The 17500-nt window shown below is 55.6% G+C and overlaps 1 protein-coding gene across 1 annotated transcript in view; it reads right to left on the bottom strand.

Moving 5' to 3' along the window:
- The window catches only part of dctn2 (dynactin 2 (p50)), a 31184-nt gene that overhangs the window by 3385 nt on the left and 10299 nt on the right, over window positions 1–17500 (bottom strand). Inside the window, exons 5-14 of the mRNA XM_060822883.1 lie at window positions 15333–15394; window positions 13580–13678; window positions 12293–12453; window positions 10702–10852; window positions 6832–6897; window positions 6308–6346; window positions 5396–5473; window positions 3068–3139; window positions 2208–2310; window positions 730–821 (exon numbers count right to left, since the gene is read on the bottom strand). Of these exons, the coding sequence (XP_060678866.1) occupies window positions 730–821; window positions 2208–2310; window positions 3068–3139; window positions 5396–5473; window positions 6308–6346; window positions 6832–6897; window positions 10702–10852; window positions 12293–12453; window positions 13580–13678; window positions 15333–15394 (923 nt within the window). The remainder of the gene's footprint in view (window positions 1–729; window positions 822–2207; window positions 2311–3067; window positions 3140–5395; window positions 5474–6307; window positions 6347–6831; window positions 6898–10701; window positions 10853–12292; window positions 12454–13579; window positions 13679–15332; window positions 15395–17500) is intronic.

Here is a 17500-nt window from a genome sequence, read left to right as displayed (position 1 = left end):
AGGGGCCGAGGTAACGGCTCCGGGCCCCGGGCCCCGGGGAGAGCCAGACGGATCCACAGAATCTCCACGTAGAAGGGGACAAGGGCTCGGAAGGAGAGAGGCAGGGTAGGAAGGAGTTTGGTGGGAGTGGGGGAAGAGAGTCAGAGAGAGAGAGAGAGGGAGGGAGAGATAGATATAGAGAGAGAGAGAGAGAGAGAGAGAGAGAGGGGGAAAGAGGGGGGGGGGAGAGAGAGAGAGAGAGAGAGAGGGGGGAGGGGGGGAGAGTGTCGGGGGAGAGAGAGAGAGAGAGAGAGAGAGGAGCGAGAGAGAGAGAGGAGCGAGAGAGAGCAAATGAGAGAGAGAGCGAATGAGAGAGGGAGCGAGAGTGAGAGAAAGAAAAAGAGTGAAAGTGAGAGAGAGAGAGAGAGAGGGGGGAGAGGGGGAGGGTGTCGGGGGGGGGGGAGAGAGAGAGAGAGAGAGAGAGAGAGAGAGACAGACAGACAGAGAGGAGAGGGAAGGATGTCAGAGGGAGACCGAGAGGGAGAGGGGGAGGTGTCAGAGGGGGAAGGTGCGGGAGGGGGAGAAGGAGAGGGGGAGAGAGAGGGAAGTGGGGCATTGGCGATGGGCAGACGGGGTCAGGGAGAGGGAAGCACTCGCTGGGAGCAAACCATTCGGGTCCAGCAGGTCCACAACACCCCCTTCCCCCGGGGTCCCACTCTCCCCCCACCCTCTGTACTGAGAGGTCCGTACCTGTGTTAACAGAGCCATGTTGTCCTTCAGGGTACCTGTGATCATCTGCTGGGTGGTGTCTAGGTGGGTCAGCAACTGACCAAACTGCATAGCTGGGGGATGGGGGGGTCAGGGGGAGAGGGACAGAGAGGGGGGGGGGGGAGGGGGACACAGAGAGAGAGAGAGAGTTAACACAGTCTGTCCACACTCTCCTCCACGCTGCACCCCCACACCCCCCCTCCACACACACACCGACACACTCTCTCTCCCTCTCTCTCACACACACAGACACTCTCTCTCGCGCGCGCATACACACACCCACACACATAGACTCTCTCTTTCACACACACACACTCACTCGCTCTCTCACACACACACAGACATTCTCTCTTTCACACACACACTCTCTCTCGCGCGCACACACCCACACACTCACTCGCTCTAACACTCACCCACACAGACACACTCTCTCTCTCTCGCACGCACGCACACAGCCCCCCTCACAGACACACTCGCTCTTGCACGCGCGCGCACACACAGACACTCGCTCTCGCGCGCGCACACACATCCCCACGCATACACACACACACACTCTCTCGCGCACACACCGTCACACTCTCTCGCGCTCTCTCTCTCACACACACAGACATTTTCTCTCACACACACACACTCTCTCTCTCACATACTCTCTCACACACACACACACAGACACTCTCTCGCTCTCTCTCACACACCCAGACATTCTCTCTCTCTCTCTCACACACACACAGACAGACAGACACTCTCTCTCTCGCACGCACACACCCAGACACCCACCCTGTTTGCGCCCCACCTTGCACACCCTGAACTGCAATCGGACTGTCAACAGAGTTAGTATTCACAGGGGGCGGGGTAGTGGGGAATTTGGAGGGACAGGGAGGTCACAGCGGAAGTTTTGTGGGGAGTGGGGTTCTGTAGGAAGGTGCAGGGAGGGGACAGTGGGATTGTGAAGGATTCGGATGGGGTTAGGGCTTGGGTGGGTGAGTAGGGGTGGGCTGTATGTTTGTGTATGAGAGTAAGTGTGGGGGTGTGAGAGAGTGAGTGTGGGTGGGTGAGGGGAGGGGAGGGGAGGGGGAGAGAAAAAGAGAGAGAGAGAGAAAGAGCGCGCGCACGCGCGAGTGAAATTGTGTGTTTGCGTGTGAGTGAGAGAGAGAGAGAGAAAAAGTGTGTGTGAGAAAGAGAGAGAGAGAGAGAGAATGAGTGAGTGAGTGTGTGTGTGTGTGTGTGTGTGTGTGTGTGTGTGTGTGTGTGTGTGTGTGTGAGAGAGTGAGAGTGTGTGAGAGAGAGTGTGAGCGTGTGAGAGAGTGTGTGCATGTGCGCGTGTGTGTATGAGTGTGAGAGTGTGTGTGAGAGAGTGAGAGTATGTGTGTCAGAGTGTGTGTGTGAGTGAGTGAGTGTGAGAGTGAGAGAGTGTGTGTGTGAGAGTGAGAGTGTGAGTGTGCGAGCGAGTGTGTCCTTACCTTGTTCATGTAGATCCTTCACAGCCACCAGTCTGTCCACCACCTGGGGCAGGGTCATTGCTGTGCTCTCCCACTGCTGCACCAGGTTATACAACTGGGCGATCTGGGGGAGGGTCCAGGGAGACAGTAAGGAGGGCAGCTCATACAGCCATCAGGCCCGGGGGGAGGGGGGGGCGGGGGAGAGAGAGAGAGGGAACAGAGAGACAAGGAGGGGGAGGGAGAGGGAGAGATAGAGAGAGAGAGAGAGAGAGAGAGAGAGAGAGAGACAGAGAGAGAGAGAGAGAGACAGAGAGACAGAGAGACACAGAGACAGAGAGACAGAGAGAGACACAGACAGAGAGAGACACAGACAGAGAGAAGGAGAGAGAGAGAGACAGAGAGAGAGACAGAGAGAGACACAGAGAGAGAGAGACAGAGAGAGAGAGAGACAGAGAGAGAGAGAGAGAGAGACACAGAGACAAAGAGACAGAGAGAGAGAGAGAGACAGAGAGAGACAGAGAGACAGAGAGAAGGAGAGAGAGAGACACAGAGACAGAGAGAGACAGAGAGAGAGACAGACAGAGAGAGACAGACAGACAGAGAGAGAGACAGAGAGAGAGACAGACAGAGAGAGAGAGACACACACACACAGAGAGAGACAGAGACAGAGAGAGACAGACAGAGAGAGAGAGAGAGAGAGAGAGAGAGACAGACACACACAGAGAGACAGAGACAGAGGGAGACAGACAGAGAGAGAGAGAGAGAGAGAGAGAGAGACAGACACACACAGAGAGACAGAGACAGAGGGAGACAGACAGAGACAGAGAGAGAGAGAGAGACACAGACAGACAGAGAGAGAGACAGAGAGTCGAGTCTCTCACCTTGCTCTGAGTCTCTGCCTCTTCGGTCGTGGCCTTGTGCTTGGCGATTTCGTTCAGTTTGCCGAGGACGCTCTGGGTGGGGAACAAAAAGAGAGAGTAGAGCGGTGAGGGCAGACCAGCTGGATGGGGGGGTGGGGGAAGGGGAGGGGGAGCACCTCGCTCTCTCTTACACGGGGATAGCAGGAGGCCACTCGGCCCCCTCCGCCCTGCCCAGCCCCGAGCCTGTCGCAGGGGAACAGCAGGGCCAGGTCACGAAGCAGGAGCTCTGCGCTAACCACGCCCTCCCCAGAGACCACCGCCCCCTCACTTCCACACCCCACCCTCCCTCCCTCTTCCAGAAGACAGGGCTCTCTCTCTCTCTCTCGCCCCCCCAGGTGGTGCGGTGGGTGGCTCCTGCAGCAGGTTCTGGGAGGGAGCTCCTGACCCACAGGTGGACCTTACTCACCCACTCCCCAGCCCCTCTGGGGAGTTGTTACAATGTGGAGGGTGACCCTCCCCACACCCCCCTCTCTGCCGAGAACTGAAACACCCAAAGAGGAGCGCCTCTCCCTGTCGTCTGTAAATGGGGGGGAGGGGGGGGGGGTGGGGAGTGAGGGAAGACATGCTTTCTCAGCCCCTTCGCGTGGTTACTTATGAGAAATCCCCGACCCTCACTTTAACATCAACAAGTCACGGTTTATTTACCGAACTCTAACAGTGAACAAATACTTAACGGGAAGGTCCTGGGGGAGTGTTGGTGAACACAGAGACCTTGGAGTGCAGGGTCATAGCTCCTTGAAAGTGGAGTCGCAGGTGGATAGGATAGTGAAGGAGGGGCTTGGTATGCTTTCCTTTATTGGTCAGAGTATTGAGTACAGGAGTCCACCCTTCAGGCACTCTGTTTGTACTCCTGATGAAGGGCTTTTGCCCGACACGTCGATGTCGCTGCTCCTCGGATGCTGCCTGAACTGCTGTGCTCTTCCAGCACCACTGACCCAGAATCTGGTTTCCAGCATCTGCAGTCATTGTTGGGGATGTCATGTTGTGGCTGTACAGGACATTGGTTAGGCCGCTGTTGGAATATCGTGTGCAATTCTGGTCTCCTTCCTATCGGAAAGATGTTGCAAACTTGAAAGGGTTCAGAAAAGATTGACAAGGATGTTGCCAGGGTTGGAGGATCTGAGCTACAGGGAAAGGCTGGACAGGCTGGGGCTATTTTCCCTGGAGTGTCAGAGGCTGAGGGGTGACCTTATAGAGGTTTACAAAATTATGAGGGGCATGGATAGGATAAATAGGCAAAGTCTTTTCCCCCCTGGGGTGGGGGGAGTCCAGAACTAGAGGGCATAGGTTTAGGGTGAGAGGGGGAAGATATAAAAGAGACCTAAGGGGCAACGTTTTCACACAGAGGGTGGTACGTGTATGGAATGAGCTGCCAGAGGAAGGGGTGGGGGCTGGTACAATGACAACATTTAAGAGGCATTTGGATGGGTATATGAATAGGAAGGGTTTGGAGGGATATGGGGCGGGTGCTGGCAGGTGGGGACTAGATTGGGTTGGGATATCTGGGTCAGCATGGACGGGTTGGACCGAAGGGTCTGTTTCCGTGCTGTACACCTCTTATAAATTCACTAAACTATTAACAAACCCCTTCTAACTACTAACTACTCCCCCATAAAACAGGATTCTAATGGTATGCTGTTCCAATAAATACAAGTCCCACTTAATACTAAAAAATATATAGAATTCAGTCTCCCGAAATTACAGCCAGGTCATGTGTCTTCCAGAACGTTCTGTGCCTCCTCCGTCGATTCTTCCATCAGGAATATTAACTAGTTCTGCTGCTGGTACTGTTATCATTTAGATGGTGATATAGATGAGGCTGTCAGAGCCAATGATTCTCTCTTGAGAGCTGAGGACCGTTAGCTCTGACGAATGGCAGGTGGCTCTGGGTTCTTTGTCTAATTGCCCCTTCCTTTTTATACCCGCGATGACATATCGATATTTCTTACAGTAGGATCGGCCTTTGTCTTGTCAGAACCGTCAGATTTAAATTGAATTGGTGTTTGTTTTCTGAGTGCCCTGGTTCAAATTGATTGGATGAATTCAAAAGTCCGTCGTCTGGGTTAAAAACAGTTGCGTGGCCTGTTGATACAAAACGTTTCAGTTCGGGGTTCTCTGCGTACCCCCTCAGCTGCTGCCCACAGACATTCATTGTGTAGGAAAAAAGCACACGGTCTTTTAAAGGGACCACGCAATACTTCTTCTCCCGCCCCCAGCACTATACAAACACCAAATCCGACCCTCCTGCCTCCACAGGTATTCTATCCCACAACCTCGTGATGGGTTTACCTGCAATCGGGCCTCCACCTGGTCCAGTATGGCTGGGTCCAAAGTACACACTTTGCTCTGTAGAACCTCCAGGGTGTCCTGGTGGGAGGCAGGGAGATTTCCCCACGGGGAGGAGGAGGTGACACAGAGAGATAGAAAGAACAAGAGAGACATTAACCTTCGTACATCCGGGGGTTCTTCGGATTTTTTTTTAAAGCCCTACAGTGCGACACAAGCCATTCGGCCCAACGAGTCCACACCGACCCTCTGAAGAATAACCCATTCCCCTGACCCGCTTACTCAACGTTTACCCATGACTAATGCACCTAACCTGCACATCCTAAACACTACGGGGACAATTTAGCCCGGCCAATCCCACCCTAACCTGCACATCCCTGGGCACTACGGGGACAATTTAGCACGGCCAATCCCACCCTAACCTGCACATCTGTGCAGTGTGGGAGGAAACTGGAGTACCCAGAGGAAACCCACGCAGACACAGTGTGGGGGGAAACTCCACTCAGAGAGACAGATGCTAAAGGCTGGGTTCGAACTTGGTAACCGGAGCCAATGTGCCATCCACACAGGTTCTACACCCCCCCACTCCAGCTCCTCGTCCCACCTCAGAATGGGAATATCTGCAGCGGGTTACACCCGACGTGAGCGTTGGAGTGACACAGAACATCATTCTGACCCCTTCCTGTTCACATCCCGATTCAGACACCTATTAAACATCGTCGCTGTACCAGCCCCCACCACGTCCCCCTGGCAACTCGTTCCACACACACGCACCGACCTCTGGGTGAAAAAGTTGCCCCTCTGGTCCCTATGCCCTCTCACCCTCAACCTAAGCCCCTCTATACTCCCTTACTCCAGCCGGACAGCACGGAAACAGACCCTGTGGTCTGAAGGAGATAGACGCTACGTGCTTACCATCAGACAGGAGCCCTGCAGTCCTATGGTCAGAGGGTTCTGTGATGAGAGAGAGAGAGAGAGAGAGAGAGAGAGAGAGAGAGAGAGAGAGAGAGAGAGACAGAGAGAGACAGAGACAGAGACAGAGAGAGAGAGACAGACAGACAGAGACAGAGAGAGACAGAGACAGAGACAGAGACAGAGAGAGAGACAGACAGCAAGAGATAGAGAGAGAGAGATAGAGAGAGAGAGACAGAGAGAGAGAGAGAGAGACAGAGAGAGAGAGAGACAGAGAGACAGAGAGAGAGAGAGAGAGAGAGAGACAGAGAGAGACAGAGAGAGACAGAGAGAGAGACACACAGAGAGAGAGAGAGAGAGACACAGAGAGAGAGAGACAAGAAATAAATTTTTTGAAATTAGTTGGGTCTGCCTCATTTGCATCCTGCGAACGCCTACAAACTCTCAGGACGGTTTAATCTATCAGTCCCTCAGCACTCGCGATCCCCTCCCCACCCCAATCGGATTATAGACAGAACCCCTCATACCTGTCTCTCAGAATCCATGCCCACTGCCATCTCCAGTTCAGCCAAGCGTTTCTCTAGTTCCGCGACCTGACGTCGGGGGGGCAAAGAGAGAGGGAGAGAGTGTTAGAAAACAGGGTTCCCTCCGAAAAACAAATAACAAATGCTTTTCTATCCCCCATCCCACCTCGTTTTCACTGCGTACCACAGTCTTTAATTTTACAGCGATGGTTCTGCTCATTTCCCAAGTTGGCGGTGGAGAACGGTGGCACGATTTCTCAGGGATCAGCACGGCAGCCTCAAGGCGCAGAGGATCACAACCTCGGGCAACGGATGAAGTTTGGACGTTCTCCCCGCTAAGTGTCTGCGTGAGGTTTCTTCCGGGTGCTCTGGTTTCCCCCACTGTCTAAAGACTTGCAGGTTAACGTAGGATTGGCCGTGCTAAATGGTCCCCGTAGTGCCCAGGAATGTGCAGGTTAGGGTGGGATTGGCCGTGCTAAATTGTCCTGTATTGCACAGGGATGTGCAGGTTAGGGTGGGATTGGCCGTGCTAAATTGTCCCCGTAGTGCCCAGGGATGTACAGGTTAGGGTGGGATTGGCCGTGCTAAATGGTCCCTGTAGTGCCCAGGGATGTGCAGGTTAGGGTGGGATTGGCCGTGCTAAATTGTCCCGTAGTGCCCAGGGATGTACAGGTTAGGGTGGGATTGGCCGTGCTAAATTGTCCCGTAGTGCCCAGGGATGTGCAGGTTAGGGTGGGATTGGCTGAGATAGCTGCAGGGATTGGGTAGGAGGGTGTGCCTGGGTGGGATGCTCTTCAGAGGGTCAGTATGGACTGAATGGGCAGAATGGCCTGCTCCCACATTGTAGGGATTCAATAATGGCAATTGCGTGCACTTTGCAGTGTGCTACTGCACTTGAGATCACCTCACAATTACATCTAAATAAATAACCCACCCCCCCCCCCTCCACACTGCCACCAACCCCATTCTCTGGGTGAACACATTACTGCCCATTAGAGTGTGACTCCCCTCCCCTTTCCCTGGGAACATCCTTCCTGCTCGCCCCTCCCCACTCTAGTCCTGGTAGAATTTTACAGGTTTCTGTGCGATCGCCCTCGCCCCCATATTCTCTACACTCCCGGTGAATACCGTATGAACCAATCCAGTCTCTCTCTCTGTCCGTCAGTCCTGCCCAACCCCAGGGGTCAGTCTGGGAAACCCTTCGCTGCTCTCCCTCCCTCCCTCCGTCACAGAAGCATCATTCCTCAGAAAGGGAAACCCTGTATGTACACACACGCACTCCCACACACACACACACACACACACACACACACACACACACACACGCACTCCCACACACACACACACACACACACACACACACACACACACACACACACGCACTCCCACACACACACACACCACACACACACACACACACCACACACCACACACACACACCACACACACACGCACTCCCACACACACACACACCACACACACACACACGCACTCCCACACACGACACACACACACACACACGCACTCCCACACACACACACCACACACGCACTCTCCCTCACACACACACGCACTCTCCCTCACACACACACACGCACTCCCACACACACGCACTCTCCCACACACACGCACTCTCCCACACACACGCACTCTCCCACACACACGCACTCTCCCACACACACACACGCACTCTCCCTCACACTCCCACACACACACACACACACTCCCACACACACACACACACACACTCCCACACACACACAAACACACACACTCTCTCGCACACATACGCACTCTCTTTCACACACAGACACAGACTCTCTCTCTCACACACACACACACACACACCGACACAGACTCTCTCTCACACACACACACACACCGACACAGACTCTCTCTCTCACACACACACACACACAGACTCTCTCTCTCACACACACACACACAGACTCTCTCTCACACACACACACACACAGACTCTCTCTCACACACACACACACACAGACTCTCTCTCACACACACACAGACTCTCTCTCACACACACACAGACTCTCTCTCACACACACACACACACAGACTCTCTCTCACACACACACACACACAGACTCTCTCTCACACACACACACACAGACTCTCTCTCACACACACACACAGACACTCTCTCACACACACACACAGACTCTCTCTCACACACACACACACAGACTCTCTCTCACACACACACACAGACACTCTCTCACACACACACACAGACACACACACACACACTCTCTCACACACACACACCGACACAGACTCTCTCTCACACACACACACACTCACGCAGACACAATCCTGCAGGTGTGTCCTCCCCCTGCACAATCGCAGCGAGACCAAGCCCTGCTCATGCCCTCCAACCCTCTCACAGTGACGGCTGAGGAGCAGCCCAGAGGGTCCACCTGTTCGACCATCACAGAGGAGGACGGGGTTCAATCTCCTGTTGGGGGTCCGGGGAGGGGCTGCTGTGAATCCGTCCGCCCTCCCACCTTCAGCCTGCGTGTGCTCCCCTCCCCTCCCCTCTCTCTGTGGGAACCAAGAAAGCATGTGTTACCATCTCCCCCCCCCCCCCCCCCCCCCTCTCTCCTTCCCGCAGTCACTCATCACAGAGATAACTGCCTGTCCTTCTGAACGACAATAAACGTGCTGCCCGGGGGTGGGGGTTTGGTGCAGAGCTCTCGGGGACATTGGGTTGGAAGACAGACCGGAAGATGATCGCCCCCTTCCCCACCCCCCCCACACACAGAGAGCAGCACGAAGACCCCACTACTTTAAGGAGAGCATCATACGACACACAAACAGTCGCTCTGTCATCAGTGTTTGTCACCTCTGCACAGCTTCCTTAGCCAGCTGTATCACTCCTGACCCGCTGCTGCCTCCTAACAAGCTCATTAAACTAAAATCAGGAAATTACTCATCAGTGTCAATGTCTGGGAACCGTGAGAACACAGCCTGAAATCGACAACACAGAGGGACAGTGAGGGAGAGAGAGAGAGAGAGAGAGAGAGAGAGAGAGAGAGAGAGAGAGGTGAGTGTGAGAGAGACGCACACAAGAGAGACAGACAGAGACCGGCCGAGAGGAACAAGAGAGGCACAGACAGAGACAAATACAGAGAGAGAGACAGATAGAGAGAGGAACAGGGGGAGAGAGAGAGAGAGAGGGAGGGCTGGTAGAGAAACACATTGGAGACTGGACGGGGGAAAGATGGGGAGACAAATAGACAAATACTGAGGAGAGAGGGAAGAGACAAAGAGAGAGAGAGAGAGAGAGACAGAGACACGCATATACACAGAGAGAAAGGTAGAGACACATGGGGGGTAGAGAGAGAGAGAGAGAGAGAGATGCAGAGAGTGGGGGAGAGAGAGTGAAAGACGCAGATGTGGAGAGTGAGAGAGACACTGAGGAAAGAGAGAGAGAGAGAGAGACACGTGGTGGCAGGGAAAGAGAGAGAGAGTGAGAGATGCAGATGTAGGGAGCGAGAGAGCTGCAGGAGGGAGAAAGAGAGAGATGCAGAGGTGAGAGAGAGTGTGAGTGAGAGACGCAGATGTGGAGACCAAGAGCGACAGAGACACGCAGAGGGGGGAAAGAGAGAGTGAGAGTGAGAGAGAGGGAGGGAGAGAGTGAGAGAGAGAGGGGGAGAGAGAGAGAGAGAGAGAGAGAGAGAGAAATGCGGTGGAGAGAGAAAGAGAGACGGAGAAGGGAGGAGAGAGAGAGAGAGAGAGAGAGAGAGAGAGAGAGACAGAGACAGGCGATAAATACAGTTGTGATCCAACGGTAGGTATCCCTGAGCCTCCCCGCTCCATCACTGAGACCCGGGACATTCAGAGCCACCTTACCTTGGCTGCCTGGGTGAACCGTGTCTGTTCCGGCCGGTAATAAAGCTCATATGTGACGGTGCTGGCATTCCCGACCTGCCCGGCCTCTCTCCCAGCTGGTGACCCTCCCTCCTTCCTGCTCCTGGTCATGTCGAGTTGTGTGAGCAGGCGCCTGACAGAGGGAGGGACGAGAAAAAGAGAATGAGCAGTGTTTAGGCATCGGAGGAGTTGCTTCTCTCCTTCGCTGGAGGATCAGAGGGAACGTCAACAGGCACACACGGAGAGAGTGGGAATGGGGTCAGCAAATCAGTCACAGAGTGTCCACAACACAATACACTGTGGGGGTGTGTGTGTGTGTGCGCCTACGAGCCTGTGTCTGTGTGTGTCGGTGGAGGCATGAAAGTTGGTGGGTGTGCGTATTTGCGTGTGCGCGTATCTGCATGTATCTGCATGTGCACGTTGGTATGTGTGCGCATGTGTCGGTGCGTGTGCGTGTGTGCGCGCGTGTGTTGGTGCATGTGCGTGGGTGTTGGTGTGTGTCTGTTGTTCGGTGTGTGCGTGTCGGTGCGTGTCCATGTGTCGGTGTGTGTGTGCATGTTGGTGCGTGTGTCAGTGTATTTGTGTCCGTGCATGTGTTTGTGTGTGCGTGTCAGTACGTAGCCATGTATTGGTGCGTGTGCATGTGTCGGTGTGTTTGCGTGCGTGCGCACGTGCGTCGGTGCGTGTGCGTATGCGCGTGTCGGTGCGTGTGTGTGTATTGGTGCGCGTGTCCATGCGTTGGTGCGTGTGTCGCTGTGTGTGCACGTGTGTCGATGCGTGTCAGTGTGTCTGTGCGTGTGCGTGTCGATGCGTATGCGCGTGCGTGTGTGTTGGTGCATGTGCGTGTGTATTGGTGTCGGTGTGTGCGTGTCGGTGTGTGCGTGTCGGTGCTTGTGCATGTGTGCGAGTGTTGGTGCGTGTGTCAGTGTATGTGTGCCCGTGTGTCAGTGCATATGTTTGTGTGTGCGTGCAGTACGTATCCATCTATTGGTGCATGTGCATGTGTCAGTGTGTTTGCGCGCGTGCGCTGGTGCATGTGTGCACGTGCGTCGGTGCGTGTGCCCACGCGCGTGTTAGTGCATGTGCGTATGCGCCTGTCGGTGCATGTGTGTGTATCGGTGCGTGTGCCGGTACGTGTCCGTGTGTGCTGGGGCACGTGTGTGTTAATGTGTGCGTATGTGCGTTTGTCGGTGCATGTGCGTGCATGTCCGTGTATTGGTGCGTGTGTGCGCACGCGTCAGTGCATGTCCATGTGTGTGCGCGTGTGTTGGTGCATGTCTGTGTGTCAGTGTGTGCATGTGTGTGTCGGTGCATGTGTGTCTGTGTGTCAGTGCATGCGTGTCCGTGCGTCGGTACGTGTCCATGTATTGGTGTGTGTGCGTGTGTCAGTGCGTGTGTGCCGGTGCGTGTGTGTGTGTGCACGTGTTGGTGCGTGCGTGTTGGTGCGTGCGTGTGTGTGTTGCTGGGTGCACAAGGGAGTGGGCGCGGGCGGGAGAGCGTGAGGAAGTGGGCGTTGAGAGCGGGCAGGCACCATGGTCCACCCTGCAGCAGGGGGCGGGATGAGGATACGTACTTGGCCAGCGCTCCCTCTGGGTCAGTCAGGTCAATGGTAGCGTCCGGACCCAGGACCTGCTCGAGTTGCAGGGACATCAGATGCCTCTTCAGCCCAGCCACCTGGTTCGCCAAGGTGACTGGGGTCAGCTTCTCCTCGGCTGCTGACTCCTTCACAGAGACCTGCGGGTGGCAGGGCAGGGCATGGACAGTGAGCTGCATCGGACGCACCACCACCACCTCCCCGATATACAACACAGAACATTCCAGAACAGTACAGGCCATTCGGCCCCTCGATGTGGTGCTGACCTGTGGAACCAATCTGAAGCCCATCTAACCTATTCCCGTCCATATGTCTATCTAATGCCCGTTTAACGTTGGCCAGTCCCCTCCTGTTGTGTTCCACACCCCCTCCTACTCTCTGAGTAAGGACACTACCTCTAACATCTGTCCTGTATCTACCACCCCTCAGTTTAAAGCTGTGTCCCCTCGTGTTAGCCCTCACTGTCCGAGGGAAAAGGCTCTCCCTGCCCACCCTCTCCAACCCTCGGATTCTCTTATAGGTCTCAACTCAGTCCCCCCTCAGCCGCCTTCTCTCTAACGAGAACAGCCTCAGCTCCCTCAGCCTTTCCTCGTGAGACCTTCCCTCCATCCCAGGGCAACGTCCCGGTAAATCCCCTCTGCCCCCTTCCCAGAGCTTCCACCTCCTCCCTGTAACGTGGTGACCAGAACCGGACACGATACCCCGAGTGCGGCCGCACCCCAGGGTTTTGTACAGCTGCAGCATGACCCCGGGGCTCCGAAACTCCCGATAAAAGCTAACACACCGTACGCCTTCTTAACCAACCCTGTCAACCTGGGGAGGGGGGCAACTTTCAGGGATCTGTGTACCTGGACACCGAGATCTCTCTGCTCATCTACACCACCAAGAACCTTACCATTAGCCCGGTACTCTGCATTCCTGTTACTCCGTCCAAAGTGAATCACCTTTTCCACATTAAACTCCATCTGCCACCTCTCGGCCCAGCTCTGCAGCTTATCTCTGTCCCTTTCCCACTAAAGGAGAGAATCTAACATCGCCCCATTGACGTTCAATGGAATTATCACACTGAGATAGGGAGGGGGGAGTAGGGGGCTGGAGGGGGTGACACACACAGAGATATGGAGGGGGTGTAGGGGGCTGGGGGTGGGTGGCACACACAGAGATAGGGAGGGGGTGTAGGGGGCTGGAGGGGGTAACACACACAGAGATAGGGAGGGGGTGTAGGGGGCTGGAGGGGGTGGAGGGGGTCCCCCCGGGACTCCTCACCTTTATCTGCTCGACCTCGTCAGAGAGCTCCATTAGCTCGTGCAGCAGGCGTTGGTATTTCTGCTGCGGACTCTCCTTGGTGCCACATCCCTCCGCCAGCTGCTCGCCAACAGGAAAAGGAAAGAGAGAGACACACGGTGGGGGTTAAAACGTCACACACAGAATGGACAGAGGCAGTGGGGGGGGGGGGGGGGCGTGTGTTTGGAACCGCGAGGGAAGGGTAGAGCAAGAGCGAGAGCGAGAGAGCGCGAGAGTGAGAGCGCGAGAGAGAGAGAGAGAGCGAGAGCGTGCGAGAGAGAGCGAGAGCGTGTGAGAGAGAGAGCGCGCAAGAGAGAGAGCGAGAGAGAGAGCGAGAGAGAGCACGAGCGAGAGCGTAAGCATGTGAGAGAGAGAGCATGTGAGAGAGAGAGCGTGCAAGAGAGAGAGAACGAGAGAGAGGGAGAGAGAGAGAGCGAGAGCGTGCGAGAGAGCGAGAGCGAGAGAGCGCGTGCGAGAGAAAGAGAGAGCGCGTGCGAGAGAGAGAGCGAGTGCGTGAGAGAGAGAGAGAGAGGGCGCGCGAGACAGACAGAGGGCGCGAGACAGACAGAGAGAAGGGGTAGAGAGAGAGAGAGAGAGTGGAGACGGGGGGGAGGGGGGAGAGAGAGAGAGAGAGAGAGAGAGAGAGAGATAGATAGGATACAGCGAGAGAGAGAGAGGAGACATATTGAGAGAGAGGAGACACAGAGAGAGGAGACCCCTCCCAAAAGTGGAAAGGTTGAGTCACCGGGGTGCGTGGCGAGGTGGCGGTTGGGAGGAGAGACAGACTGGAGCAAAAGCACGAGAGACAGAGAGAATGGGAGGGGGCTGGAATTAGTTTATGATGAGGCCCAATCTGGGAGCGCAATATCCCAAAAAGGACAGGGAGCAGGGGGTTTAAAAGGCACCATTCCATGAGACGTCACACCCGTGCACCACAGACGTCCCTGCGACTGTAAGAGGGTTCGTATTGCCCTGTGGTTTGGCCTGAAAGGGGAGACTGAGTGAGACTCGCGGAAACGGATGTAGGAAACTTGTGAGGCCTTTGTTTAAAACGAAACCAAAAAAAGTTGGAACAATACCAGCAGCCTGGCTGGGTGTGGCCCGTTCTGACACAGCAGGCTTGTTGCTTCTTAGCCGAGTTTTTAGGTTTAGCTTTGAGCAGTTGCCGTGGGAGGGGGCGGGGATTGGAGCTCGTGGACGTAGACAGAGTCCTGCAGCATGGAGACAGACTCTTCGACGTAAACTGGTCCGCGCTGACACAAATGTCTGAGTGTGCCCTCCCCAATTTCCCTGCTCCTGGCCCACCCGCCCTTCTACCTTTCCAGCAGAGCGGATACAGCTCCTCCGCCGGACAGCAGCTCAGGGAGAGCTCCGATACCCCCCCCCCCGAGCTAGAAGCTCATCAGAGGGGCGAGGGCTCCGGCGAGGAAGATGGGCAGGTTGCTCGGACAGGACAGGAGGAGGCTGCGAGGCTCCTGGTTTCGCGACTGGCCTGGGGTGGGGAGTGTTGAAACTGGAGGCCGTTCGGCCCCCCTCAGGCAGATCCCACCGTTCGGCGAGCCGATGAGGCGGTTAAGTTTACGAAAGGGGCGGTGAGGGGGCTGCACGAGGGAGGGAGGGAGACAAGGTGGCGAAGGGGAGGGGGGGTGGGTGAGTGTGTTCAGGGCCAGGCTCAAGGGGCCACGCCCACTTGGCAGCACCTCCCCCCGACCCAACCCCGAGCGTTAAGACTCACGATCTCGTAATCGCCAGATTCGTATCCGGTTCTCCTGGCCTTGCTGATCCGGTCGGAGAAATCTGTGAGGGCGAGAGGTCGCGGTTACGTTTCTGACAGGCCGCTCCCTGCCCCGGACCCCCTCACCACCTCGGAAGGCCTCCTAGCCCCCCCCCTTCCCCCTCCCCCGGTCCCATATCTCCCAGCGGGCAGAGACAGGACACACGGGTTTCAAACGACAGATTCCAGACTAGCCACGCATGGTCACGGAGTCCCGCTGCACGGAGACAGTCCCTACGGCCCACGCCGGTCTGTGCTGACCCACCATGTCCACCCCCTCCCCTGCGCTCGCCCCCATTTCCCAGCAGGTGACCCCACACCCTTCTCATCCTTTGTCCAATGTGGTCAATGTAGCCCCCATCAACCACTTCCCTCTGGCAGCTCCTCCCACACCCGCACCACTCCCTGGGTATAGAAGCCCCCCCTTTGGGTTCCCTGTTGTTCTGTCCCCTCGAACATGGAACACTCCAGCGCAGCACAGGCCCTTCGGCCCCTCTATGTTGTGCTGGCCTGTGGAACCAATCTGAAGCCCCTCTATCCTACACTATTCCATTCTCACCCACACATCCATCCAATGCCCATTTAAAATGCCCTTAAAGTTGGCGAGTCTCCGACCTTAATCCGATGCCCCTCTTAGTCCCCCCCCGACCCTGGGGAGAAAGACTGAGCGCCTCCACCCTGCCCACGCCCCTCGCGATCTGACACCCCTCCCCTCCCCCTCTCAGTCTCTAACGGAAACAGCCCTCGCTTGTCCGACCTCTCCCGGTAACTCAGACCCTCGGGTCCCGGCAACATCCCTGTACATTTCTCCCCCCTCTCCCCCCTCCCTTTCCTGTTTAATAACATCCTTCCTGTGGGGGAGGGGGTGACCAATCCCAAACCCAACACTCCCAGCGCGGATTCACCAACGTGCTGGATAACGGCGACAACGTCCCAACGTCGACGCTCAGTGCCCGGACTGATGAAGGCCAGTGTGTCTAAACCCTTCCCCACTGCCCTGTCTACCTGGGACTCCACTTCCAGAGGACCGTGCTTCTTGCCCGCTGTTATCAGAGTCCTGAGCGAACCTGTCCAAGATTAAATTTAATGTTGATCCCGCTCTCTGTGCCCGTTGTGTGCTGCAGCAGTGCAGTATTCCTCACTCTGCTCTGTCGCCCTAACGTAGTTTGTGGGGAATGATCTGCCAGTACTGCAGGCAACACACAACTTTTCACTGTACCTCGGTATATGTGACAATAATACAGCAGGCCTAACATTCCAGATTACCTCCCACCGAGCGCGAGAATGTGAAAGTGCTATGGAGAAAGAAATAAATCAAGGGAGCATGAATGAGAATGACAGCGAGAGCACGCGCACGGGAACGAGACCGAGAGAGAGAGAGAGAGAGAGAGCGCGAGTGCGTGCGGGAACGAGAGAGAGAGTGTGTGAAAATGCAGTAGAGAAATAAAGAAATTGAAGGAGCGCAAGAATATGAGTGTGTGCGCATAGGAATAAGACAGCGAGAGAGAGAGAGAGAGTGTGTGAGAGAGGGGGAGAGAGAGAGAGAGAGAGAGAGAGAGAGGGAGCGTGAGAGAGGGAGCGTGAGAGAGGGAGCGTGAGAGAGGGAGCGTGAGAGAGGGAGCGAGAGAGGGAGCGAGAGAAAGGGAGCGAGAGAAAGGGAGCGAGAGAAAGGGAGCGAGAGAAAGGGAGCGAGAGAGAGAGAGCGTGAGAGAGAGAGCGTGAGAGAGAGAGCGTGAGAGAGAGAGCGTGAGAGAGAGAGCGTGAGAGAAAATGAGGGAGAGAGAGTAAGATTGAGAGAGCGAGTGAGAGAGCGTGTGAGAGAGAGCGTGTGAGAGAGAGAGAGCGTGAGAGAGAGGGAGAGAGAGACTGAGGGAGAGAGAGACTGAGGGAGAGAGAGACTGAGGGAGAGAGAGAGCGTGTGAGAGAGAGAGAGCATGAGAGAGAGCGAGAGACTGAGGGAGAGAGAGAGAATGAGGGAGAGAGAGAATGAGGGAGAGAGAGAGAGAGAATGAGTGAGAGAGAGAGAATGAGTGAGAGAGAGAAAGGCAGGCAGGCAGACAGCAAGAGACAGAATGGGGTGAGGTATGGAGGTGGGTCCAGCACACCTCCTCCCCCCTCCTCCCCCCCCT

The sequence above is a fragment of the Hemiscyllium ocellatum genome, unplaced genomic scaffold, assembly GCF_020745735.1.
Source record: "Hemiscyllium ocellatum isolate sHemOce1 unplaced genomic scaffold, sHemOce1.pat.X.cur. scaffold_2558_pat_ctg1, whole genome shotgun sequence".
In the NCBI taxonomy this organism is placed as follows: Eukaryota; Metazoa; Chordata; class Chondrichthyes; order Orectolobiformes; family Hemiscylliidae; genus Hemiscyllium; species Hemiscyllium ocellatum.
Note: the sequence above shows the minus strand (reverse complement) of the source record. Positions and strands in the feature narration are given on the sequence as shown.